Raw genomic sequence first — 27,891 nt, 5'->3', positions numbered from 1 at the left:
TCTGAGCTCCCTGAGGCCAGGGCCTCTGTTTTATTCTTTCTCATAAACTCCCTTGCCACTCAATATATGCCCAGTGTACAGTAATGCGCAATCAGTGATTACTGAACAAATACCCTCCAGGTCCTATACTAGTTCCAGTGGCATATATGAAGTGTAAACTCATTTTGTACTTACTGTGATGGAGATTTGAATTCAGATCCAACTGAGTCCAATACCCTCAGTCTTAAGCCCTTTGTAAACCTGCCTTTCCTGAGACGGATTGATCAGTAAATGGGAGAAGATATCAGCTTTCCTGCTCCCCAAATGGCTTCTCCTTCTCCATCACCTTGCTGGTTCTTCCTCATCACCCCCCAGCCCCTGAAATTTACAAGCCCCCAGGGTTCAGTTCTCAGGCTCCTTCTCTGTATTTACACCTCGTGATCTCATGCAGTCTCATTCATATGCTGACCACTCCCATTTGGGCATCCTGGACTCTCCCCTGAATCCCAGATGTGCATGCATATTTGACTACCTCCAGGACCTCTTCACTTAGATGTCTAATAGAAACCTCAAATTTAATGTGTGATTTGAATGATCTTGACATTATTTTTTTTGATATACCAAAGTAATAAATGCTGTTTATGACTTAAGTTTACATAGTGCTCCAACATATTAATACCCTCTGAGCTTCAAAAAACCAAATACATTTACAGTAGTATTATCAGTCATCAAAATGACAGGGAAGGAAACTTTACCTGGTGAGAATGCACAAATGTTCTCATTAAGGCAGCATTGACCCAGACGATCATTTAGTATCTGTCAAGATGGATAAAAGGGTCTCTGAGCCACAGGAACGGAGGGAGAACAGAAGCAGTTAACAGCGATGGGGAGCAGGGCCCATTAGCTTGGCCCCTATGATCCCCTCATGTTGTATCCACGCCCCACACAGGAACTAGCATGGATGGCGTGGATTTCACAAAGTGAATTCACTCCAGTCTCAACTGAGAATAATTCTATCAGGAGAAACTTGAAATACTAGTTTCAAGAAATGTTGAGAAGTGGGAGGAAGCCTTTGGTAAACACATGAAAAAGGGCTTCCCTGGTGGCGCAGTGGTTGAGAGTCCGCCTGCCGATGCAGGGGATGCGGGTTCGTGCCCCAGTCCGGGAAGATCCCACGTGCCGCGAAGCGGCTGGGCCCGCGAGCCATGGCCGCTGAGCCTGCGCTCCCGGAGCCTGTGCTCCGCAACGGGAGAGGCCACAACAGTGAGAGGCCTGCGTACTGCCAAAAAAAATAAAAAAATAAAAAAAACCTAGGTTGATGGATAAAGACGTGAAAGGAAGGGACTGTCATGTTCAACCTCGGTGCCGTGAATCAAAACAACAGTTTATAAACTGCCTAAAGAGGCACACGCCAATTGTGTTGCCACTGTGGGAGGTGGAAGGAACTTCCGGTTCTTGCCTACCTGCCAGAGCCCTCGTGGAATGTCCCCCCAGCACACGCCACCCCGACCCATGTGCCCTCTGCCCCTCCCCCACCGCAGGACCGTTCAGCCCGCATTTTCCTGTTTACTTTCAAACGTGTCCCTCGTTGACTTGGATCCCGAGCGTTTGCTCAAGCAGGTCGCTCTCTGGCTCCTGGTCTTGACTTTTCTCACTGAGGCTACCAGGCAGCAGTAGTCCGTGCCCAAGCCTGCAGGATGGCTTCAATAGGAGGTAAGCCTATAGGCTGGGGGTGTGTTCTCAGAGACCCTGCCATCCTCACATCCTTCAGGTTCACACGTTACACTTAACTGTGGGCACCTAGTTGGACTGAAGGAGAGGGAGAAGAGAGCACTGGACGCACAAGGACATTTCACCTGGGGAGACTGGGGAGCCTGAAGAAACCTGAGACTGCCCTGGGGAGGAGGGGTCGTTGGAGGTGGATCAAGAGGAATTGCCCTGGCTATGGAGAAAGGATGGCAGCAGACAGTCTGATTCTTTCTAGAAGGGAGACAAGCCACTTTGAAACGTGTGTGTAAGGATGTGTGTGATGTCCTGGTGGTGACACAGGGAGGGTCATGAGGAAAGCCTAGAGCTGTAGTGTGTTCCTGAGGCACCTGAAGCTTGCCTCACCATATCTTTCAAAGGGATTTGAACAGGAGCATACTGTATCTCAGGGGGCCGTGGGGAGAGATGGTCTTGGGGAGAAAACTATTCAATGGGGCTGTGTGTGGCCACACCTGCAGTGAAGTGTCCTCTCCGAGAGCTAGGCAGGGGGTTACTCTAACTGCCGCAGCCCACACCTCGTCCACTCCTCCCAGCCCAGAGCTCACTTGTCAGTTCAGGTAACTGTTGCCTTGGATTCAACAGGGGATGGGCAACCGTTACGTGTAACTTCAGCCAAGAGAGGGCTCACGTTCCTGAGTTGCTCTGAATTGTTCTTCCTTTTGTGGAATGGCAGTACTTCAGACCTACTTCATCTTGTCCAGTATCTCATGCTGGACCCTCAGGCTGCCTTGAGAGGAAGAGTTTGTTCCTATTTCATGTCACTCCTTCATGGACAGGGAACAGATGAGGAGTGGGGTTGTTTCGGGTGGAATGTCTATGAAGGCTGCTTCCTCTTTTAAAGGGGGAAGGAGTGTAGCCCAGGATCAGGAAGATGATCTTCTGTGTTACTATTAAACGTCCTATGACATCTGTTCTGGTTAGTTAGGTGCACCGTGGTGTGTACCTTCTTCTCCTGAACGGGGATGTGTTTCAGACAACTTGATCGCCATGGCATCTGGCTTATGCCTGCATCTCAGATTGTCTCTCCGTTATTGGGAGCTGGAAGGGGAAGGACCACAGGCAGTCTATACTCCCACGACCAATGTAACATGACAATTCCCTGGCCCTTGTTTAATCCTCTGCAGCCATCACTGGCTGTGAAATGACAGAATCTAAGGGACACGCGCCTACTTCTCAGACCACCCCAAGCCCCTAGGAACAGAACTCCTGACTGATGACAGTGACTCTGGGCACTGGGGAAGGGGTGGCAGGACCTGGCCCATGTTACGTATCTGCTGTGGGTTGTTCTGAGATGCAGGTGCTTTCTGGGCCAGTGTCATGGGTTTGTATCAGGATTCCATTAGAGATATTTTCCAGCATTTTGTTTTGTTTTGGGAGGCTAGGAAAGAAAGAGGGGATTTATACTGAGCATCAGGAAAAGGAGGACTGAGGAGGAGGTGGGGCCCTAATATTTTACACAGTGCCTGTCCACAAAGGGCCTTTGGGGGCCTAGAACTTACCTTGCAGAAGGCCCCACCTGCTAGTACGCCGGCTGAGGGGCATTTCTCACAGAGCGGATGTCCACACAGCTCCAGGTCTTGGGAGACAGCCTGTGAGGCTTAGGTGCCAGGGTGTGCCTTAGGGAGGCTATCCAAGTGAGTGCTTGCTGAGGCAATTTCTTCTCGGCAGGCAGGGGTCAGGGAGCCTGGTGGATGGGCGTGGGGTCACCAGTGGAATAATTCTCAACTGGAGGTCAGGGCATGAAAATCACTTGAAGACATTTGCACGCTGCAGTTTCCCTTGTCCAAGAGTCTCTCATCTGTGGAGATTTACACTCTGATGCCACAGAAAGCCTCAGTCCCACTTGCCCATTCTCCTCCTCCATTCACTCCTTTCCTTTGCCTCAACAGCATCTGCAGTGCTGGGAACGGATGTCACCATGAACCCCGGTGCCTCCTTGTCTACTTTCATGGCAGTGTCCTTTCCTCCACCCATTCCTGGCGCCCAGCACTGGCCACCCTGGGAGCAGCACCTGCCACCTCTCATCACCCCCGCATTCCCTCCTGGCAGCAGCCTGCTGCTGCCAGCTTTCCCCAGGATGCCTTTGGTGGCTAATGGTGGCTGTGGCCCCAGTGCCCCTGCGGCTTGCAACTTCACTGTACAAGTCAGGTCACAAGGGAGGCCAGTGCAGGCCCCCCAGACTCAGACCTTTATCGTTCCTCAGGGCCCCCTCAACTGGAGCGCTCCAGGGGCCCTCAGCGGGAGTGCTGCATGTCCTGCACCCATATTCTTAGCAACCCCTGCGATGGAGACCATTGTGACTGCTCCAGCTGTTGGAGTTACTCAGGCTGGCAAGGGAGGCTGGACCCCAGGCTTTCCTCCTCAAGCTCCACCACCAGCTGCCCAGATGGCCCCTAACATTCACCCAGTGAACTCTGGGCCATGGCCACATGGCACTTCCAGGGAGGGCAGCCTGGACACCAACCAGCCCTATGCCTCGCAGGAGGACTGCTCTAACCACCAGAGCGTGTACAGTAACTTCCGACGGTGGCAGCGCCTCAAGCCACTGGCCCGGAGACACCTTCCCCAGAGTCGTGATGCAGAAGCTCTTTCCTGCTTTCTCATGTGAGTGAACGCTCAGGGGGTCATGAGCTTATCGGAGCTCTTAGATAAAGAGGAATTGGGGATGGACTCGCAGGTTAGGTTTCTAGGGATACTGGAAGCAAGGTGTGAGGGCGATCTCCACGCCACGAGAAGGCACACTGTCGGTCATACGGGCGAGCCTGCCAGTCCATGACATCATGACTGAAATGTGCCTTATCTCAACTGACCCCATCCCCCTGTGAGTCTAGCCAGCTTGCTCTTCCACGATTCTCCTGGTAATATGGCCTGAAGACTTGCAGTCAGAGAGGGTCGTGGTGTAAGTTGAGGAGCCAAGGAGTGGATGCCACACTCTCCTGTGCTGCCGTCTCCTTTCATACAGCACTTGAGTGTACATGGCCGGGGGAGGTCACTTCGGAGAAGGGAGAGCAGCACAGGGCCCAGGAGAGTGCTTCATGCACGCCTCGACTTTGTTGATGTGGAGAATTCCACTAGGAACAGGGTGATGGTAGAGCTCTCCTAAGGGCATGGGCTCTCTCCCACTAGAGTTGTGAGCCTGGCAGGCATTTCCCATCCTAAACCTCCGGTCCCTCGTAAAAAGGGGCCAATCACACTTCATTCAGAGGACCGTGCAGAAGACTCCTTGGGCTAATCTATGAAGTGTCAGCAGATTGCCTGGCACATGCCACGCCTCATTGATGATGGTGATTTTTATTATGAAAAGGCAGCCTTGAAGAGGAAAAGAGCTCCCCAAGGCACAGTGTCCCAGCTCTAGCCTGGGACTGGATGGTCATCCTCGAGTGAGTGTGAGGTGGTGACAGCAGTAGCCGGGAAGGCTTGTCTCTGCTCTCCCAGACACCTGCCTCTCACTCTCCTGTTGCTCAGTCATGCTGTGTTGAGTGATGTGTGGTCCACGTTGGTGGGTGGGGTCAGGCAGGTGGGGGCTGGGCTGGGCACAGAGACTGACCCCGAGTGCTTACAGCCCAGCGCTCCGATCCCTGGCCCGCCTGAAGCCCACCATGACACTGGAGGAGGGACTGTGCAGGGCCGTGCAGGAATGGCAGCACATTAGCAACTCTGACCGGATGATCTACTACGAGATGGCGCAAAAGTGAGTCAGCGTCCTGGGCCCAGGGGCTGCGTGGAGGGTGAGGCGAGCGGGTGAGGGCAGGGTCTGGCCGTGGGGGTGCTCATCAGAGAGGACAAAGGAGAAGGGCTGTCGCTCGGAACGGGGGGCCCGCAGCCCAGAGGCCCTACAGTCCTCCAGAAACCCCTCCCTCACCTTGAGAGTTTGGGTCTTCTGTCCTTCCTCCACCAGGAGCTCTGCCCTCCCCTGAGTTTGACCTACCCTTGCCCTCACAGGAAGGTCTCAGGACGGGGCAGGGTGACGCTGTGAGTCCAGTAGGGGTCCAACTCCGGCCATATGGGCTGGGCCGGGGAAAGAGCTCCACCCGCCAGCCTGCTGCTTCCTTAGTGGTGGCTGGCTGGCGGCCACTGACATAGATTTGGGACCCCCCCTCCTCACGAAAAGTGGCCTGAGTGGGTACCCTGGCATCCCTGAAGAGGCTGGGGAAGCCAGCTGTCATCAGCCCAAGGGTCTCTGGCCCTTCCAGTGTTTGCTCCACGGTAATCCCCTTGGTTTAAGAAACAAAACCAAACAAACAAGCACCTCTCAGAGGAAAGGAAGGCCTGTCCTCTAAGCTCAGCATCCACATCGTCCAGCCTCTCCTGAGCCCTGTCTCCAGGTCTACGTTCCAGAACTCTCAGTCCCAACCCAGGGTCCTGGATTTGGGCAAGGATCCCTGTGGGGAACACATGCCTGTTCCAGCCTCTGGCTGTCAGCCCTTCATGTGGCTCTGGATGGGGGGCATGAGGAGGGTGCCCCCTGGGTCAGCCACGTGTCCCGTTGACCTGGTTCAATGCAGTGACCTGGCTCTATGCTGTTGAATGCTCTCCAGTGCTGGTGAGGCAGGAAGGGTCCCAGATCTTGTATCAGTTCCAGGAGCAGCTCTCTGCTGTGGACAGCACCTCACAGAGCCTTGACAGCCCCAAGGCACATCCTCTCCCAATCCCTCATTCTTGGCTGCCTTTGTTGGGCTCCAGAACCCAGGCCATTTTCTCAGGGTGGCCTGTGCCTCCGTCACACCCCAGGTTCATGGAATTTGAGGCAGAGGAGGAGATGCAGATTCAGCAGTTGCAGTGGATGCAGTGCGCACAGGGCCTGCCTCCTCCAGCTCCACCGAAGCTGGATCCTCGGGGGCCCCCAGCCCCGAAAGTGGGCCTTCAGCCAGCCACCCAGGTTCCCACTGGAGTTGAACGCACAGGTAACAGGGGCCCAGGGTTGGCCACTGTTCCCATGTGGATCATCTTCCTTCATAACAGGGACATTGGTCTTTCAAGCAAAACAGCCACCGAGGCGGGGGGTGGGGGGGTGGGGTCTCAGATGCCCTTTGTCACTACGGGGTATTGACTTGGTCAATTTTGTAACTTCTCTCACACCTCCCTGTCAAAGGACTGCACACAAAGTCTGCCTAAGAAGTGGGCTTGACGGGGACACCCCTGGAAAACTGGAGGTTCCCCACTTCCTTACACGTGACTCTCTTAGATGCCCCCTTACCTCCCCCCTCCAACTGTGCATGAAGCTTCAGGTGGTCCTGAACCCCCAAAACCACATCCATGTCCCCCAACAATGCCCTCACCAGCGTGCGCCCGGTGGTCAGGAGGTGGACCGGGAGCCCCTCACCTTCCTTCCCTTCCTCCTGCTCTGCCTCAGCCTGTGCTCCCAGGATGTCCGGCCCCAGCGCCCAGCCCTCCCGCCCGAAGCCACACAGGTCCCAACGACCCCCGGAGCCCAAGGCACCCGAGGAGATTCCACCTGAGGCTGTGAGGGAGTATATGGACATCATGGAGGCGCTGGTGGGGCCCGTCCACTCAGCCACAGGCGACTCAGATGCAGAACGGGGAGAGGACGGACATGAGCTGCAGCAGGAAGAGGACGGCACCTACTCGGACCCGGATCTCTTAAGCTACATCGACAAGCTGTGTTCCCAGGAGGACTTTGTCACCAAAGTAGGCTAGGCCTGGAGACTGGGGTCTGCAAGATGCCAGGGCATGGAACTCTCAGCACCCAAGATCTGGGTTCTGCTCAGGCCGTTGGGACTTAAGCTCAGCTCCTTGTTCCTGAGCCTGGTGTTAGGGGAGGTTTACGCAGATGTTTGTGTGTATATGTTTGTGTCTACTGTGTGTATGCCTTTGTGTCTGTGTCTGTGCCTCTGTATATGTGCTCTTTTGTGTGTGACTGTGTATGTGCATGTTTGCATGTGTGTGTGTGTGCGCTGACCATCCCCGCCTTGTGGAGGAGAGTGGGGTGGGTCTCTGCTTTTCACTTTCCCTCCTGGCCTTCTTGTCTCACAGGCCACTCCTGGCCAAGGATGCTCACTCACAGCCTCTTCTTTCTGTTCTAGGTGGAGGCAGTCATTCACCCTGGATTCCTGGCAGATTTGCTTTCCCCAGACCCACAGCTGGATCTCTTGGCCCTAGAGAAGGAGCTGGAGCAGGAGGAAGGGCTCACCCCCGAAGAAGTGAGTCAGGGGAGGGAGAGGGACACTCAGGGAGCCAGGGGACCCCACGGGAGGGGGACCCCAGGTGATTCAGGGGACAGGGGAACCCAGATGACCCAGGGGAGCCAGAGGAGGGAGGGATCCCCGGTAGAACAGGGGACACAAGGGACACCCAGGAAGACCAGGGCACGGAGGGACCCCAGTGAACAGGGGAGAGGTAGGGCCCCAGAACAGGAGGGCCACAGAGCGCTGTCCATCCCTCCCCTGCCTGGGACGCCTGGCATGGGGAAGGGCCCGTTCTGGGGTGGGTGCAGTGCAGGGTGAAAGGAAGGAGAGGACGGGGAGCCGGGAGGGGAGGGAAGGTCACAAAGCTGGGAATCAGTTGCAGGAGGATGGCAGGACTGCCACAGTGTCTGAATTTGGATTCGAGTCCTGGGGTCGCCCGTCCCCTCCTCCCCCCCCAGGGCCATTGTCCCACTGCCCAGTGCTCCTCCCCTCACACGTGTGTGTGGAGCCGTCACTGTCCTCCTCTCTCCTACCAGCTGGTGCAGAAACGACTCCTGGCCTTGAAAGAGGACGACGGTGTGCGGGCAGTCCCGAGTCACAGGGCACCCGGAATGGCCCCGAGTCACAGGGCACCCGGAATGGCCTCAAGTCCTTCTGAGTCCGACGCCGGCCAAGGTGCCCAGAGGCACGACCAAGACCCCCATCTAGGGGTCAGTGATGAAGCCTGCCCACCAGAGATTGATTCTGAGGCTCTTCGTAGGCTCATCCAAACAGACACTGCCCTGTGCAGGCCCAAAGTCTTTGTTCCCTCTGGAGGACGTCAGGAGTTCTCTATATTCCGGCCCGTACGGCTCTCCCCTCCCCAGGGTCAAAGGCGCACTGGCCCTCTACTGAGATCCAGGGATGCGTCTGTTCTCAGAAAGGCCTCTCCTCTTCGGGAGGCCCGAGTGCCCAGGGACGGGTCCAGTGAGAATGAGGAGGTGCTCCAAAGCGTCTTCATCGTAGACTCTCAGCATATACTGGTGCCTTTCGGGATGTCCCTCAGTCCTGCGCATGTCTCAGCCCTGGCTTCCTCTGGAGGTTGGGGGGCCCAGAGTGCTCCCCAGTCCCCCTCCTCTCAGAGAAGAGGCCTCAGCCCAGCTCCACCAGCCGCTCCCAAGTCGAGGAAGCGGGCTCTGTGTGGAGGCCCAGCCGCTGCTGAGAAGCTGCCCATCCCCGGGGCCGGCCTCGGCGTCTCTGGGAGGCCAGCCTTGGCTCTGGGGCTGGCTCGCCCCTCACAGCTGAGAAAGAGAAAGCGTGACCCGTTTGACACAAAGAAGCGTGGGAAGAGGAGGAAGAAGCACTGCAGCCGGTAGGGAACAGCTGGGCCGGCCCTCCAGGGCGAGGCCCCAGGGCAGACCCCTGGGGAGCCTAGGGGCTCCTCCTCCTCCCAGTGCTGATCCTGGATGATGTGGGGGGAAGGGAGGGGGCAGGACCACCAGGGCGGGGAGGGGGAGCGGGATTGTGGGGGGTTAGGGAGGTGGGGGAGGTGGGTGTGGCCAGGTGTGGGTGGGAGCAGGACCTTTGGAGTGATGTATGTAAATTGTGAACAAAGATCGTTTTCGTGGGAAATGCTCTCAGGCCACTGTCATCTTGTTGGTGTTGAGCTGCTCCACAGAGAGCGATCCTGAGAGGAAGGAAGGATGAGGGAGGTCGCAGGAGCTCTGGGTCTACAGGTGGCCACACCTTTCCTCCACATAGACAAGGACTCCTCAGGCTGCCCCTGGGAACGCACAGCTCTCACTTTCCCCAGGGACCCCCTCATCAGCCCCTTCTCTAACGCCTGCTTGGCTAGGGGCCTTCTGGGGCATCTGTACCATCTTCTGCATCCCCGAACCTTCTGGGGAGGCAGAGCTGCTTTTGTGCCTTTCAGCCCTCTGGACACTCACCAGTTTCTAGGATGGAGCCTGGAGACAGCCCTTGTCATTATGGAGCTTCTCTCTGCTTTCCTCATGTGGCCAGACGACGGCGCTGGGATGACCCTCCGCTCATCCAGGGTTTCCTGTGTGGGTGGCCTGACCAGAGACGAAGTCTTGGCCATGGGGACAGGACTGTCTGCCTCATCGTAGCGGGAGCATCCTCTAGTCCGACTGGGATTATTGCAATGTGGAGAGTGGTGGAGGCAGCTACCTCTTAATCCCAATGAGGATGCAACAAGGGGAATGGGTGTGGGGAAATTCATGGGGCACCCGTTAAAGGTGTGTATAAGGGAAATGACAGTTGGGCCCCTTTGTGGAACTTGTGGGATTTCTGTGCAGCAGCATCTCGTTCAACTGAGGGAGGAGGACCCATCTGGCTGTGGCTGTGGGGACTGGCGTTAGGGGCCTACGGGTCTGCAAAGACACCCCAGAACTACTGTCCCTTCCCTTTCCACCCATGGCTGGACATGTGTGTGTATTGGTATCAACACTGGTTTGTATCCCCATAGAAAACAGATCCTCCTAACAAACTATGACCACGTTTCACAACAACAGCTTGCTCACAGGGGCAGCAGGGTGTGGGAGAGGTGTCTGTGGCCCCAGATCTGAGTGGGAGCTGGGATCCATGCTGAGGAGTGTGGAGGCCTCAGTCACTGTCCTGTGGGTGCCGGCAGAGACTTCGAATCATCAGAGCAGGGGAAATGACCCCCTCATTAGAGTGAGATGAGCAAACAATGAGGGGCAGGGAGTAGACCCCTGCTGTCTCCCAGAAGTGCCTCCCCTCCCAGTCTGCTTAGCCTCTGTCACAGCCTGTGCTGGCCCACCTCTGAAGCCCCTTCCTCCTAAAGCACTGAGATGCTCTGATCTTTTATGGACCTGCCCTGGGCCTCACCCCCCCTTCCCTGCTGGCCAAAGGCTCTTCTCCTGCTTCTGACTTCTGATTCCTTCCCCAGGACCCAGGCAGGTGTTAGGACAACAGAGATTCCCTGAACATGACCCCTACACCACCAGCATGCAAAACTGGGGCCGCAGGCTTCCACAGGTGGCATGACTCTCTGCTGGACCCTGCAAAGAGCTTGGAGAAGAAAGGGGCTCATGTCTCTCCACCTCCACAGTATCTGTAGGTCAGCCTCACAGGTCCCCCTCTGTCCAGGTGGACAGCACATATGTGCTCCCAGCCCTCCTTGACCCTTTGTGAAAGAAAGTTTTTGCAGCTTAGTAGTCTGATATTAGTCAAGGTGTCTCAGGGCTTGTTCCTTTGGAAGCCCTACAGGAGAATCTGTTTCCTTTCCCTTTCTGTCTTCTAGAGGCTGCCTGCATTCCTTGGAATTAGTCCCTTCTTCCATCTTCAAAGTGCATCACTTTAATCTCTGCTTCCCTCATCCCATGGTCTCTCCAACTCTCACTCTTCCTGTGTCCCTCCTATACAGCTCTTTGTGTTTATATATAGCCCACCCAGAAAATTTAGGATAATCTCTTCATCTCAACATTTTTTACTTAGTCACAGCTGCAAAGTCCATTTTTCCATACAAGGTAACGTTCACATATTGTCATAGGAGGGGTTAAACACGGACGTTTTTGGGGAACCAGAATTTACCCTACTAGAAGAAATCCACAAGAATACCTACCATCAGAATCCACATGAGTAACAGACTATGACCAAGTGGAATTTATTCCAGGGATGCAAGCCTTCTTCAATGGTAAAAAATCATCAATGTAATCTACCATATTGAGTCTAAAGAAGAAACACATACTGTCACACCAATTAATACAGAACAGGCATTTAACGAAATTCAACACCCATTCATATTAAAAATGCTCAGAAAACTAGGAATAGAAGGTCACTACCTCAACCTAATAAAGAACATCTACAAAAAATCTACTTCTAACATCACATGAAATGGTGAAAGAATGAATGCTTTTCCCTGAGTTCAAAAACAAGGTTAGAATGTCCACTCTTATCTTAGTTTTCAACTTAGTACTTTAGATTCTAGTTAGTGTAGTACAGCAAGAAAAGGAAAAAAGAGGCATACATATTAGAAAAGAAGAAATATAACTGTCATTCTTTACAGATGACATAATTGTCTACATAGAAAATTCCAAGGAATGTATAAGTAGACTCATAATAAATTATAATAACTTGCTTTAGCAGGATCTCAGAATATAAAATCAATACATAAACATTAATACACAACACTGATCATATTTCCATATACTAGTAACAAACTGAACGACTGAAAACCAAAATTTAAAACATATTAAATAGGTTCCAGTTCAAGATGGCAACATAGGAAGATCCTGAACCCACCTCCTCCCACAAACACACCAAATCTACAGCTACATATGGAAAAATTTCCTCTGAAGAAAACTAAAAGATGGCGGAGCAACCCCTTCACATCAGGAAAACCAGAGGGAAACCACATCAAAACAGGTAGGAAAGGCTGAGACACAATTTTGCCATAAACCCCATCCTTGGTGTGGAGACACACAATTAGGAAGGAACTCAAAACCTGGAGCTTCTTCCTGAGAGGTGAAGGGTATGGACCCCACATTGGGCACTCCAAATTTTAAGGCTGGCACCTGAGAGATAGACCCTCAAAACATCTGACTTTGAAGACCAACAAGGCACATCCCATGAGACCCACAGGGCTGTGGTGAACTGAGGAACAGCTCTTAAAGGGCCTGTGCACAGACTCACCTGTCCCAGGGCCAAGTGTAGAAGCAGCCCTTTGAAAAGCACTCTGACTTTTTGTGAAAGAGACTCACTTCCCAATTTTAAAGCATTCATCTGAGGAACAGGGGCCTGCTGGAATACTCCCCAGGGACAGAGGCTGGCGGGTGCCATCTTCCTGCTCTCTCTCTGCCTTGATAAAACTGAAAGGTGCCATCTTTTTTCCCCTTTTTCCTTTCCTGCAGGTGACAACTTTGTGCTCCAGCCAGCTGGCTCCTTCTTCCCTGCTCTTCCTCTGTCTTGCTATATATATATATATATTTTCTTCTTCTTTTTCTTTTCCCTCTTTCCCTTTATTCAAATGGTGTCATCTTTGCACTCTTCCCACCGCCTCACTCAGCCAGTAAGCATCATCTTCACACTTTCCTTCTGATGTGCTCCAGAGAGCCAGAATCTCCAAGACAGGAGATCCCATTTTTGTGGCCTCCACTCAGGGGATGCTCCTTGATCACCTGGCTCTGGAGGCCAGGAGGGATTTCTTTTCTGGGTCCCATGGGACTGTAACAATTGGAGAGACAGTTCTTGGCAGGATACCACCCCCAGGATGTACCACTACACATCAGACTGAGACACAGCCCCAGCCTTTACATGAAAAAGGCCTATTTGCTAGTAGGGACAAGACTTAAGAGCAGGCTTCAGGTTCAGCACACATCTAGAGGCTACGGATGTGCTCTCGGGGAAGGTAGGCTGGGGGTGCCATCTCTCCACCCTCACTCTGCCTTACTACAGTTCACTGGTATCTCCCAGAATGGAGCTTGTACACTTATCTGAAGCACTGTTTTCTTGTGACTGCTCCCCAGGGAACACCTTCAGATTGCTTGCTTCTGGGGCGCAGCAGGGCTTACACTTGCAATCTCACAAGACTAAATATATTTGCATTCTTTAAAAGCTGTTACCAAGTTTTCTGGCTTCCTATCAACCTGAATCTAGGTGCTGCCTGAGATCCTCCACTTTGGGTTGCTCATTTGTCTTGGCACACCCTCAACTGCTGGGATGGTGTGCCAGGTCTATTAAAAATAAACTGCTTAGACAATCACAAAGGTTTGAGAGGCAACCAAGAGTAGACAGGGTTAAATGACAAGGTTCATCTGTCTGTCACACAGCTCTTCAAGACTGGGAGATGTGGCTATTTCACTTAATGCATAGAAACCAACACAGAGAGTCAAGCAAAATGAAGAAAGAGAGGACTATACTCCAAAAAAAGAACAAAATAAAACCTCAGGAAAAAATCTTAATGAAATGAACATAAGTAATTTACTTGATAAAGAGTTCAAAGTTATGGTCATAAAAATGCTCACTGAACTCACAAGGAAAATGGATGAAAACAGTGAGAACTTCAACGAAGAAATAGAAGATATAAGAAAGTTCCAAATAGAAGTCACAGAACTGGAGAATGCAATAACTGAACTTAGAAATACAGTAGATGAAGCACAAGAAAGAATAGGTGAACTCAAAGACAGGTCAGAGGAACTCATCCAATCAGAGAATAAGGAAGAAAAAAGAATGAAAATAATGAATATAGCTTAAGGGATTTATGGCACATCAAATGGAATAACATTCACCTTATAGGAACTCCAGAAGGAGAAGACAAAAGCGGGCAGAAAACATTTGTAGAAATAATATCTGAAAACTTTTCCTAACCTGGGGAAACAAACAGACATCCAGATACAGGAAGCCCAGAGAGCTCCGAAGCAGATCAACCTAAAGAGATCCATACCAAGAAATATTAAAATTAAAATGGCAACGTTAAAGATAACAAGGGAATCTTAAAATCACCAAGAGAAATACAACTTGTTATATAACTTGTTATATACAACTTGTTATACAACTTGTTATATAACTACATCAACCTAAAAAGCTTCTACACAGAAAAATAAACAATCAACAAAATGAAAGGGCAAGCTACAGAATGGGAGAAAATATTTGCAAATCATGTACGTGATAAGGTGTTAATATCCAAAATATATAAGGAACTCATACAATGGCTGTATCTATATCTATATCTATATATAGATATATAGATATAGATAGATACAGATTTTCAAACAATTCAATTAAAACTTGGGCAGAAGAACTGAATAAAAAATTTTCCAATGAAGACATCCAGATCACCAACAGGTTCATGAAAAGATGCTCTACATCACTAATCACCAGGGAAGTGCAAATCAAAACTACAACGAGATATCACGTCAAAGAGACTAAGAGGTAACAAATGTTGACAAGGATGCAGAAAAGGAAACCCTTGTGCACTGTTGGTGGGAATGTAAATTGGTACAGCCGCTATGGTAAGCAATATGGAGTCTCCTCAAAAAATTAAAAAGAAAACTACCATACATTAGCAATCCTGCTTTGGGTATATATATATCCAAAGAAAATGAAATCACTATTTCAAAGAGATATCTGCACTCGCACGTTCATTGCAGCATTATTCACAATTGCCGAGAGATGGAAACAACCAAAGTGTCCATACATGGATAAATGGATATAGAAGATGTGGTATGTACATAGATGGAATATTATTCAGCCATGAAAAAGAAGAAAATCCTGCCACTTGCAACAACATTTATGGATCCTTGGGGCATTGTGATGAGTGAAATAAGTCAGAGAGAGAAAAATAAATACTGTATGATATAACTAAATTGTAGACTCTAAAACAGCCAAACCCAGAGAAACAGAGAATAGAATAGTTGTTGCCAGGGGTTGGGGTTGGCGGAAATGGGGAGATGTTGACCAAAGGGTAAAATATCCAGTTAGCACATGAATTTCTGGGAATCTAATCTACAGCATGGTGATTGCAGTTAACAGAACTGTATTATATACTTTAAAGTTGCTAAGAGAGTAGATCTTAAATGTTCTCACCAAAAAAAAGAAATGGTATTTATGCGAGGTAACGGAGTTGTGTTAACTAGCTCCGCTGTGGTAATCATTTCACAACATGTAACATACCAACAGGTTGTACACCTTAAACTTACACAATGCTATATGTCAATTACATCTCAATAAAGTTAGAAAAAATACAGAAAACAGACTGTTGCACAACATTCAAGCAAAAATACTAGTTTTGGACTGCTTTTTCTTGAATTTAATCATTGTGCCTTCTTGAATCTGTTTTTTTTTTTTTTTTTTTTTTTTTTTTTTGGTACGCGGGCCTCTCACTGTTGTGGCCTCTCCCGTTGCGGAGCACAGGCTCCGGACGTGCCGTCTCAGCGGCCATGGCTCACGGGCCTAGCCGCTCTGCGGCATGTGGGATCTTCCTGGACCGGGGCACGAACCCGTGTCCCCGGCATCGGCAGGCGGACTCTCAACCACTGCGCCACCAGGGAAGGCCCTTGAATCTGTTTTGTATCACATGATAGCAGACTCATAGAGGCAGCTTACTTTCGATCAGGTGCAGCCAAAAAGAAGCAACTGATGGTATATGGGAGTTTAGGGATAAGCTATGAGATTTCTCCCTTTCTTCCTCTACTTTGTGAAGATTCTCCAGCAGCAAATGTGTAACTTCCACGGCTCCAACTCCAATGAGACAGAACTGGTATGGTCTGACATTGATGATCATTTAACCTGGCCCTGGACTCCTTTACAACCCTCTCCTTAACTTTGCCTTTCCAGCATAGGGGTACAAGTAAATTCCTGTTCCTACTAATCACTCCATTATCTAGGTGGCCCTTCTTTACTTCTCAGAAGTTTCATCACTGGTGTTCTTAATACCCTGTATTAAATTTATTTGCAAAGACTTGAAACAATTTCTATTTTATTTGTTATGGGCAAATACAGTATAACAGAATTTCCAAATATTAAAAAAATTAGAAGACACATGAAATCTCAAAATGGGGAAATGTTAGCCACGTTTAGGAAGAAAATGTACTAATATTATTGGAGGAGAGAATTCAGGAATTGGAAGATAACACTAATGAGTTTGGAAGGTATAAGACTGTGGAGAAGTTTGAATGGTGGGCTTCATGCCACAGGAAATAGGGAGTGATTCAAAGTTCTATAAAGATTGTGCTCACTCCAGCAGCACATATACAAAGTTTCATAAGATTAATCTGAAAGTGGTAGGCAGTTTGGAGTAAGTGATGGAGTGATGTCAAAGAAAAATTGCACCAGATGGTTAAACAGGCAAGGAGTACTTTACTCAAGATGATTCTGTAATAGGGGAGAGAGACTGAACTCCGTTCTGCTGAAACAAAAGGCATGGAAGTTTTTAGATGCCAGGATGAGCTGTAGGAAAAATAGTAGAGGATGCTGGGGAAGAGGTTGGTCAATATAATTAGACCATCTCTGTTTGCTTTGGCTCTTATCAAAGTTAGGCTCCTATACTCCCCACAGAGACTGGGAACTAGGGGCAATACCTTTCTTGAAGGTTATATTTCAAAGAGCTGACTCCCAGATCCTTGAGAAAGACATTTCTGGGTTGGAAAATTATCAAGTGACTAGGAGAAAATTTACATCTCAAAGGGGCAGAGAAAGAATTTATAATTTCAAGTTTCTTAAAGTAAATGTTTTCAGAAAAGGGAGGTTAGAGGTCTATGGTAAAGAAAAATCCTGTCTGAAGTTTAGCCAAACTGAGGGAAACATTAAGGCCATCTTGATCAGTAGTTAAAATTAGCATTACCTTCAGGAAGGTTATTTTATAAAGAAAAGCAATGCTTTAGAAACTTTCTCAGAAGAATCAAAAGTAACTGTCTGCTAGTTAGATACAGGTCAGGAATAATGACAAAGGGCAGTTACAAGGTAAACTCAACTAATGTTCTCTGCGTTGTAGCTTTAATAAAGATGAAATAAGTAGAAAAAAAATAATCCATTGGTACACGGTGACAGCCAGTTGGATGGATTGCCCAATTAGAAATACTTCTTTATTTTCTAGTCATTATCAGTCAAGGATTAACAAACCGACTTTTATTAGATATACTTCTGTCTAGGGATTGAGAAATATCAATTATTTAAACTTAATCACTACTTTATTTCTGTGAGATTTTAAAAAATATACTTTGGGGAAAAGTAATGGAAGAGTGATATAGCACTGAAACATTGAAGTGAATGACATAATAAGATCCTATCTTTCTCAATTTAAGGAGAAAAAAAGGGAGGGCAAAAGAAATGGGCAGAAAGTAAGTTTACCTACCAATCATTGTGTCAAGTGTTTTCATATATTTATCTAATTTAATACTCACAAAACAATGAGACATAAGGAAGATATTTATCCCATTCCATAGATGAAACTCTGTTTACAAAGTAATATATCAACCATTTGTAGAGCTGATCCTTGAATTTAAGGCCTTACGTCTGTTGAAATGCAAGAGCCAAACCCTGCTAATACAAGGTGCTTAGAATAGGTAGACTTCAGTGAGCAGGAAAATTAGAGCATGCGTGAACTGGTGACAAGTTTTGCTGATCTAGTAGCTTTGTGAGATTTGTCTAGATTCAAAGGCCCTTGCTCTACTAAACCATCAAATTAGAGGTGGTCTCCTTCTTAAACAACCAATATGTGCAGAGCTATTCAGATTTTGGGTCATGGTATTGTTTCAAGGATTAACTATTATCACTGGCTTTTCAAATTTTAACTTTAGAAAGTCCTTGCTTTTGTTGGAAGCAATGTTAAATTTTGATGCAGTTGTTTGCAGGGATGAAACTTGGTCGCCCTCTGGAGGCTATTCTCAGGTCCGACTAGCATACCTTAATTTTGAGAAAGAAGTCAGGTCTTAACAATTTAACAACTCATTTTAAATGTGTGGAAATTATGTATATACATTATACTTTTTTAGAGGTTACAAAACATTGAGTTCAAAATGCTCAAAATATTTTAAAATGCTGAATTAAACGTTTTATGGCATAGCATGTTTTGAATTCCTGTTCTCCCTTTGGAAATGGAGACGGTCATCATTCTCCTTTTATCATGCAATATCTATAGTGGGACTAAAACCGTTATTTTTCCTCCCCTATTATAGAAACACATGGGCAATTAGTTCTATAAATTGAATGATAAAACATATGACACAATACTATACACTCAATTACTACCAAGATCTTTCATTTTAAGTTTTAAAAAACAATCTCTAAATTTCCAATTAAAAAAATTTTTTTTCTTTCTCTCAGAGATAAAACATCAGAGCTTACAAGAACCCTTAAAAACAGAATGGCTCAAAGGATAAAAATGTTTTGCTCCCTAGTTCATTCTTGTTCAGTTTTCTTGTAGAAGGTGTATTATACCAGTTAGTGTAAAATTACACAAGCAAAGTTCTTGCTATACATTGGTGACAGCTTTTCTACATAAAGTAAGCAGTTAAGGGGCTTCCCTGGTGGCGCAGTGGTTAAGAATCCACCTGCCAATGCAGGGGACACAGGTTCCAGCCCTGGTTCCCGAAGATCCCACATGCCGCGGAGCAACTAAGCCCGTGCGCTGCAACTACTGAGCCTGCGCTCTAGAGTCCGTGTGCCACAACTACTGAAGCCCGCGCACCTAGAGCCCATGCTCCGCAACGAGAAGCCACCGTGATGAGAAGCCCGCACACTGCAACAAAGAGTAGCCCCCACTCTCCGCAACTAGAGAAAGCTCGCGTGCAGCAACGAAGACCCAACACAGAGCCAAAAATAATAAATAAATAAAATTTTTTTAAAAAGTAAGCAGTTATGAGCTGCTATAAACCTACTGTTTCTTTACTTGATTTAAATGAATTTAATTCTTTAAATAACTGAGCAGGTAGAGAATTTAGACTCAGCCATTATTAGAGGTACCTTATACAACCAAAGTGGTATAAAAACCCTGTAACATGAAAGTGTTGTGGAGGTCCTTCTGGTCTTCTGAGACCGGGACACCTGTACCTTTATGTCCCATTTATAAATGTTCCTCTATAATGTTTGGGATGCTGAAATATTTGATGAGATAGATACCTCATGCCTATTACATGCCTCCCCTATATCTCTCTCAACTACATCCCTCTAATGAGTTGGTGCAGCTCCAAGGCTCTATCCAGTAACAAGGTAGTGTCAGGCAGTGCTTGTTGTACTCACTGGCTTTTAATCCTCCAACTGCCTTGTAATCTCCTCCTTCACACCTTGATGCTTAGAAATGGCATATTTCCTGAGGAAGAGGTTTCTAGGGAGTCCTGTATACTTGCCTGAAATGGGGACAGGAGGATGGAGGAACAGAAGGGAAGATATAGGGAAGATGAACGGATTTTTTTTAATATAAATTTTTCTGCCATAAAAACTATAGGTACCAAGCAAAGCAATCAGGGAAATTTATATTCATGCATTAATTTACCACTTACAACGATGAGTAGATAGAGGACATTAGATAGATTAAGGAAGTATCTAGGAGGTAAAATGGATAAGGTTGATAATGGATAGGATATAGTGGCTGATGCAAGAGGCTGAACTCAAGGATTATTGTTAGGTGCCTGGTTTATACAACTGGGTGAATGGTGTCACTACACACTAAGACAAATGAAAATGAAGGAGGAGAGATTCGGCAGTTTAGGGAGACCATGAGTATTTAGCTTTATGTATATTTTAAATGAACAGATTTAGATGTTAATTAGGCAACTGGATTTACAGAATTCAGATTAGAGGTCTCAGGTACAAAAAATGTCCAAACTTTATGGAGTTGATAACTGAAGCTGTGTGTTTCTGTGAAATCATATTATGAGTTCTAGAGTGAGAGGACATAATGGCCTAAAACTGAATTTTGAAGAATTTCAACATTTAATGTCTGAGGAGAAGGATACGTACCTGAAAAGAAGATAGAGAATGAACTGCCGCAGAGATTAGAAGAAAACCAGAGGAGTTTTGGGGTCAAGGAAAATCAAGTCTCAAAGACAGAAGCAAATCCTACTTGCGGGTCAAGTAACTAGGAGATAAAATTTTCACATCGCATCCATGGATTTGGAAATAACTTATGAAGTACCTTTTTATTGGAGTAATAAAAGATGGATTCTATTGGGAGTGGGTGGAAGCATGAGAAGGAAGTCATAAAGTGAAGATATCAAATATAGATAAACATTTTTAAACAGCTTTATGGAGGTACAACTGATGCACAAAAAATGGCACATGTTTAATGTATACTATTTGATGAGTTTGGACATATGCATAAACCCATGAGACAATTAACACAATCAAGGTAATAGACATATCTGTCCCCTCCAAAAGCTTCCTTGTGTCCCATTTTTTCTGTGTGTGGTAAGAACACTTAACATGAAATTGACCCTCTTAACTAATTTTAAGTGCTTAACACTATTCTTAACTACAGACACTATTTGTACAGCAGATTTCTCGAATTTATTCATCTTGTATAACTGAAAATTCATACCTGTTGAACAACAGCTCCCCATTTCTCCCTTTCCCCAGCCCCATGGCAACCAACCAACATTCTATTCTCTGCTTCCATGAAGTCTGATTATTTTAGATACCTCATATAAATGGAATTAGGCAGTATTTGTCCTTCTGTGACTGGCTTATTTACTTAGCGTATTGTCCTCCAGGTTCATCCCTGTTGCCACAATGGTAGAACCTCCTTCTTCTTTTAAAGTTGAAAATATTCCATTGTAAATATATACTACATGTTTTGAACCATTCATCTGTCGATGGACATTTTGGGAAAAGCTTCTTGACATTGATCTTGGCAATGATTTATTGGCTATGACACCAAAAGCACAGACCACAGAAGCAAAAATAGACAAGTAGAACTACATCAAAATAAAAAGCTCCTGCACAGCAAAGGAAACAACCAACAGAATGGAAAGGTAACCAATGGAATGGGAGAAAATATTTGCAAATCATGTATCTGGTAAGGGGTAAATCTCCAAAATTTATAAGGAATTCCCACAACTAAGTAGCAAATAAACCAAATAACTCGATCAAGAAATGGGCAAAGAACCTGAATATATATTTTCCAAAGAACACATATGAACGGCCAAAATGTATATGAAAAGGTACTCAGCATCGCTAATCATCAGGGCAATGCAAATCAAAATCATGAAGAGATATCACCTCACACCTGTTAGGATGCTTAGTTTCAAAAATACAAAGGTAACAAGTACTGGAGAGAATATGGAGAAATTGGATCTCTTGTACACTGTTGGTGGGAATACAAAATGGTATATAGTCACTATGGAAAACAGTATGGAGGCTTCTCAAAAAATTAAAAATAGAACTATCATATGATTTAGCAATCCCACTTCTGAATGGATATATGTATATATATATGTATATATGTATGTGTGTGTGTGTATATATATATATGTATAAGAGAACTGAAATCAGGATCTCAAAAAGATTGCACTCTCATGTTCATTTAAGCATTATTCACAATTGCCAAGATATAGAAAAACATTTTCAAGAATTATTTTAAAAACTGTGCCTTTGAAGAAGAGATAGTGTGGTAATTAGTAACAGAAGTCAGGTGGAGAAAGGTGAGTTTGGTTTTGCTTTTCTTTTTTGCTTTACTCTTCTTTATTATTTTTCCCAATTTGGAAGATTTTAGAATGTTGAAAAAAGATAGTGGAAAAGATCCAGATTAGAGAAGGTATTGAACAAAATAAGGATCCTTAGAGAGTGCAAGGTGATGCAATCCAAATCAGGAGTAAGGGAATTGGGTTTAGTAGGAATAGAGCTTCTGTTCTGTTAAATTACCAAAGGAGATAAAGATGGCAGCAGATGTAGTAACTCTATTATGTTAATTAACAGGAAAGTTCTCCTAATGTTTTTTCTTTTCTTTTCTGTGAATTAAAAGAGATTATCTCCTGATATTATAGCAAATGGTGGGGACATGCCATTTAAGAATAGTGCAATAGCTGAATCACTTTGTTATACAGCAGAAACTAACACAACATTGTAATGCAATTATACTCCAATAAAGATTAAAAAAAAAAGAATAGTGCAGAAAGAGAGAACAAAGTGTAAAGAGTGGGAAATGATGGGTCCAGATTAATGTAGCAGAATTAAAGGGCAATATTAAAGGACCTTTTAGGTTAGTGATCGTGAATTTATAAAGGAAACAATCTAAACTATTATACACTTTACTTGGGAAGACTTTGAAAGCTGGAGATCAAGAAAAGAGAAAGCAATGGTTTGGGTTGATCCAGCATAATTAAAAGACACTGGAACAGGGGTAGGGACGAACACACTATTAGATAATGGACATTGGAATGTAAGAGAGTAAGGAGAGATACAGAGGCAGTATCAGGAGAAAGCAAGGGAGTAAACAGACTTGCGTCAAAGTACTATCACAGTGGTGGGGTATTTGAACAAGTGAACTGGAATGTGAGAAGTTATTGTAAAGGGATGGCATATTTGTGTGAATAATTTTTAAAGACTATTTCTCTTTTTCCAGCTCTGATTTTTATTTTAGAGGACTGACTCCTGAAAACTCGGTTTCCCAGGATTCACTGACAACTAGCTTCCAATTAATTTTGAGTAAAGGAAGGACTGGTGAGAGTTTGGAGGAAGGGGATAGGGGAGAACCCAGAATGCCCTCTTTCTTTGAGTTGTACATACAACTGAGGCTTCGTCTCCCTCATGCGTCCAATTCCTGTTCAAGGGCTTCTCCCTCCATGTTCCCAGCACCCACCAGCAGTCTCTCCATTCATTCCAGTTCTGCTTAGGGGATTCAGTCTTTCCAAACTCTAGGTTGCCTTCCTATTTCATTTGACTCCAGCTTTTATAACTTTTGAAACAAGCTCCTTTTATTAAAATCTACTTTCTAAACTTCCTGAAGCAGATTTCCTGTCCTGCATGAGTAATCCCAGGAAAAAGATGCTCAAGATGGGACTCTGGAATAAGGTTTTGAGCTTGAATGTAATAGTGACTCCATTGCCAATGCAAAGACAAGTGCTTCTTCCGAGTAGCGGAAGCAATAAATAAATTACCAGCAATATTTGCTTTGAACATATTGCCAGTTGAAGACAATACTTTTACATCTCAAGCGGCAGCTGATTTTGTCTATTACAGCAGTAATACCTACAAGCACCATGGGGACCATTAGCTGCTTCTTATAGCACCAGAGAGCTTACAAAATGAAAATGTTTACACTTAATGTTAAAAGGTGTTAGGTGTTTAAACTCTCAGATCGAGGCATGGGAAGACACAGAGAGCCACACTGAGGGCCTTAAAATTTTCTCATGTCTTAGAGCCACACAGCAGACATGGCTGAGGATCAAGTTTCAAATCTAAAAGTGTGGGTTGCAGAATTAAAATGCAAGTTCAACGTACATCTGTGCTAAGCCTCACAGATTAATATCAGGACATTGATCAGGAAGAGTTGGGTATTAAGATAAGGATATATTGAGTATTTAGGATAAGTGCAGGTAGGCAGACTCAGATTCATATGAAAATTTTTAACCCAAATCTTCCTGTGGTTTCCTCGCCAAAGGAAGCCACCCTTCTTCCTCCCCATTTGAGGAAACTAACCTTCCCTTACTTAACATATCTCTAAAGACCTCATCTAAATAGGTTAGTTTTCAAGGAAATTTCTACTTTTCTCAAGACCCACCCACATCAGCACTTATTGCATCCTAATAACTACAGTCAGATTCTACCAGGCCCCAGTAGGCAAGTATAATGTCCACCCTGGTAGGAGTTAGCATATACATCAAAAGAAATGCTATATCCTGCTAACGTGTATCAGCAGAAACCTGTAGAATGTGTGTGTGGCATATGTTTTTTTGGGGGTTTTTTGTTTGTTTTTTTGCGGTACGCGGGCCTCTCACTGTTGTGGCCTCTCCCGTTGTGGAGCACAGGCTCCGGACGTGCAGGCTCAGTGGCCATGGCTCACGGGCCCAGCCGCTCCGCGGCATGTGGAATCCTCCTGGACCGGGGCACGAACCCGTGTCCCCTGCATTGGCAGGTGGACTCTCAACCACTGTGCCACCAGGGAAGCCCTGGCATATGTTTTATAAGTGCTAGACTGAGAAAGATGGAATATAAAGTTGCAAGGGGTTGAATTTATTATAAAGAACATACCTGAGATTCAAAGTATTAGCTCTAGCTGATGGAATTGGCTCTAATCGTTGGCCTGTTTGGCTGACTGAAACATAGATTCAATAGTCAGCAACATTCAAAGAGGGCAAGATGCCATAATTTATCTGACAGAATGTAGACAAAGGAATCCATGTACTTAAAATGAGAATGTTGGAGTGGATTAATTATGTAAAACCCACTCAACTATCCCACAGTTATGCCCCCACAGAGGTCATCGATAACATTCTTCTTCAAGACGTTAAGACATTCTTTGATGAGAGAAATACAAGCATCCTTGAAAACCTCTGTGGCATCTGTCTTCTGTGGGCTAAAGATGACAATGCGGGATAGCACCAATGAAATGGCCCCCGTGCTTTTAACAGGAATATGGGGTTACAGAGTAGCAGAGGTTAAGTGGTAGCATTTAATATGAGAAACAAGGTGAGTGCAATTATCATAAAGGTCAGCAGGGCAGAGTGGCACTATTTTGACCCAAAGTGACTTCCAGCAGTAACAGATTAATCACATTTACACTGGGAATTACATTGATGAGCAGGCTTGAACTGTATAAATGAAAATAAAATTCAAGCACAATGAGCAGAAACCTGCATTGATTTTCCAGGAATGAAAATTACAGCCTCGCCCAGACCTAAACCAGAGATCAGGTGGCTACAATAGCTTCAGGAACTTTGCTGCAACACTGTCAAAAGTATAGAGTGTGATTTTTTTTTCTCCAGGTCTACCTCAAAGGGGTTTACAGTTTTCCAGGGGGAATGTTTAGAAAGAAAAGTGGAAAACTCAGAATTTTTCAGAGATTATTAAGATAAATTTACACACCTGAGGTTCCAAAACATCACTGTGGTCTTCAGGTCATAATAGGGCTTATGTAAGCCATGTGATAATTGAAATTTTGACACAAGTTCACCTCACTAGAAATCCTGTGCAGTGACCTACACTATATTTCCCCATATCTGAATGTATTTTTGGAGTACACATACTTGGAAAATGACAGAACTCTCAACCAAGGTAAGTGCTATTAAGAACGGCTACTGCCTGACATCCATTAGGCTAGCTATTATTAAAAACAATAATAAATAACAAGTATTCACATGGATGTGTAGAAATCTGAACCCTTCTACATTGCAGTTCCTCAAAAAATTAAACAGAATTACCATACGATCTAGCTATTCTACTTCAGAGTATATATCCAAAGGAATTAAAAGCAGGGACTTGAACAGATGTTTGTAATTTCATGTTCTTAGCAGCATTATTTACAATAGCCAAAAGATGGAAACAACCTAAATGTCCATCAACAGAGGAATGGATAAACAAAATGTATATATACATACAATGGAATATTAATGACCCTTCAAAGGTAAAATATTCTGACACACACTGCTATACGGATGAACTTTGAAGACATTATGCTAAATGAAATAAGCCAGAACCGAAAACACAAATACTGTGATTCCAGTCATATGAGGTACTAGAGTAGTCAAATTTATATAGACAGATAATAGAATGGTGATTGCCAGGGTCTGGGTGCAGTGATGAATGGAGAGGTGTTGTTTAATGGGTACAGAGTTCCAGTTTGGGAAGATGAAAAAAGTCCTGGAGATGAATGGTAATGATGGTTGCACAACAACGTGAATGTACTTAATGCCACTAAATGGTACACCTAAACATGGTTAAGATGGTAACTTTTATGTCATGCATATTTGGCCACAACTGGAAAAAAATACATAGGAAAGGCCAAGTGGAAGCTCCTGGAACTGTCCCTACATGAAAACAATACCAAAAAATAGCAATAGCACATATCTGGGGAATTTGCAGAGACTAAAATAACCATGCACATGGGAATCTCCATCACCTGCCCCATTTAAATAATCTGTTTGGCCTGTAAAAAAGGCAAATAAGTCATGGACAATGATTGTTGATTATCATAAGATAATGAGGTACTAATTCTAATCAAAGCTGCTGGATTTTATGGGCCTTTTTTTCCTGGAACAAATCAAAACATCTCTAACTCCTGATATACAGCTATTGATCTGGCGAATAGTTGTCTCCACATCAAACAGCAAAGATAATGGAGCAGTTCACTTCTATCTGACAGAGACAGAAGTACACTCAAACTTTGTCTTACTTGAGTGCTATGCCAAGTCTCCCGATGTCTATAATATTATAGTCCATAGGGAGATTAGTCATCTGGATATCACAAAAGCATTATGATAGTCCCTTGTATTGATGAGTTTATGGTGATTGGACATGAGAAAAAGTAGGAGGTACTCAAGTTGTGTCAGTAAGATTCATAGATGTCAAAGAGTGGGAAATAAACTCCATGAAAATTTAGGATATCAAATATATCACAGCCTAAGTATGATAATGCACACAAACAGAAACCAACCTCCAGAAAGCACTGAAGATCATGTTGATTTGTTTTAAAGATGGAGGCAGCACACAGCTAGGATTCCGAAAGATTTGTTACACACTCCCTTTCCTAAATCCCATTCCTGATAGTGACTGCTCTTTCCTTTTACCTCTTCTCTCCTGTCCTCACCCTTCCTTTATTGTTCCCTATCCTTCTTACCCCTCTGCCCTCTTTCATTCTTCCTCATAGAGAATAGCCTGGGCTATTATTTGTATTCTTTACATTCTTTATATCTCTCTCCCGTCCACCCCACACCTCAACAAAGGCCTTGTACCAATTAAGAAAGTAAACATTTCAAGTCTTCAGAGTATTGAGAGCAGAAAGGTTATGGGGAAATAGCAAATCCTGACAATTTAAATATTCTCTATGTATCACATAAGTATATTTATCGTAAATAAATTTATACATGCAATAATAGTACAAATAGAAAATATTCACAAGCTACCAGACTGCCAAATTCTGCATGAGATACAAAATCACATACCTATACTATCTGCTTTTCAATTTATAATTAAAACCACGTTACCTCAGAATTTTAAAAATAGCATTTTGATAATTATAAAAAAAAATTATAACTACATTAAAATTTTAAATTTCTGCACTTTTAAAGACACCATTAGAAAATGAAAGGGCAAGCCACAGATTGGAGAAAATATTCATGAGATGTAGATATATACATAACATAGAGTGGCATCCAGGATATGTAAGATGATCTTACAACTCAATAGTGAAGTAGTATTTGGGGGAAATACTACTTCAGAATTATAAGAAACAAATATTTGTGTTTAAGCCACCCAGCCTATAGTATTTTTTATTGAGATATAGTTGAAATATAACATTATGTAAGTGCAAGGTGTACACTTGTTGGTTTGATACATTTGTATATTGCAGTATGATTACCACCAGTAGCATTAGCTAACACCTCTA

General features: G+C 45.2%; 1 protein-coding gene and 1 pseudogene across 2 annotated transcripts in view; one reads left to right on the top strand and one right to left on the bottom strand.

Moving 5' to 3' along the window:
- Nucleotides 1-27,891, bottom strand: part of LOC307055613 (centrosomal protein of 78 kDa-like) — a 591,539-nt pseudogene that overhangs the window by 67,527 nt on the left and 496,121 nt on the right. The window lies entirely within an intron of this gene.
- LOC307056588 (NUT family member 2G-like) lies at nucleotides 3,665-9,247 on the top strand (the record flags this gene model as incomplete). Its single annotated transcript, XM_079709423.1, has 6 exons — nucleotides 3,665-4,350; nucleotides 5,309-5,437; nucleotides 6,478-6,650; nucleotides 7,100-7,395; nucleotides 7,791-7,907; nucleotides 8,429-9,247. The coding sequence occupies 6 exons, from the start codon at nucleotides 3,665-3,667 to the stop codon at nucleotides 9,245-9,247; spliced, it is 2,220 nt and encodes a 739-aa protein (XP_079565549.1).

The sequence above is a fragment of the Hyperoodon ampullatus genome, assembly GCF_949752795.1.
Source record: "Hyperoodon ampullatus genome assembly, chromosome: 7".
In the NCBI taxonomy this organism is placed as follows: Eukaryota; Metazoa; Chordata; class Mammalia; order Artiodactyla; family Ziphiidae; genus Hyperoodon; species Hyperoodon ampullatus.
This window is presented reverse-complemented; position numbering and strand designations above follow the sequence as displayed.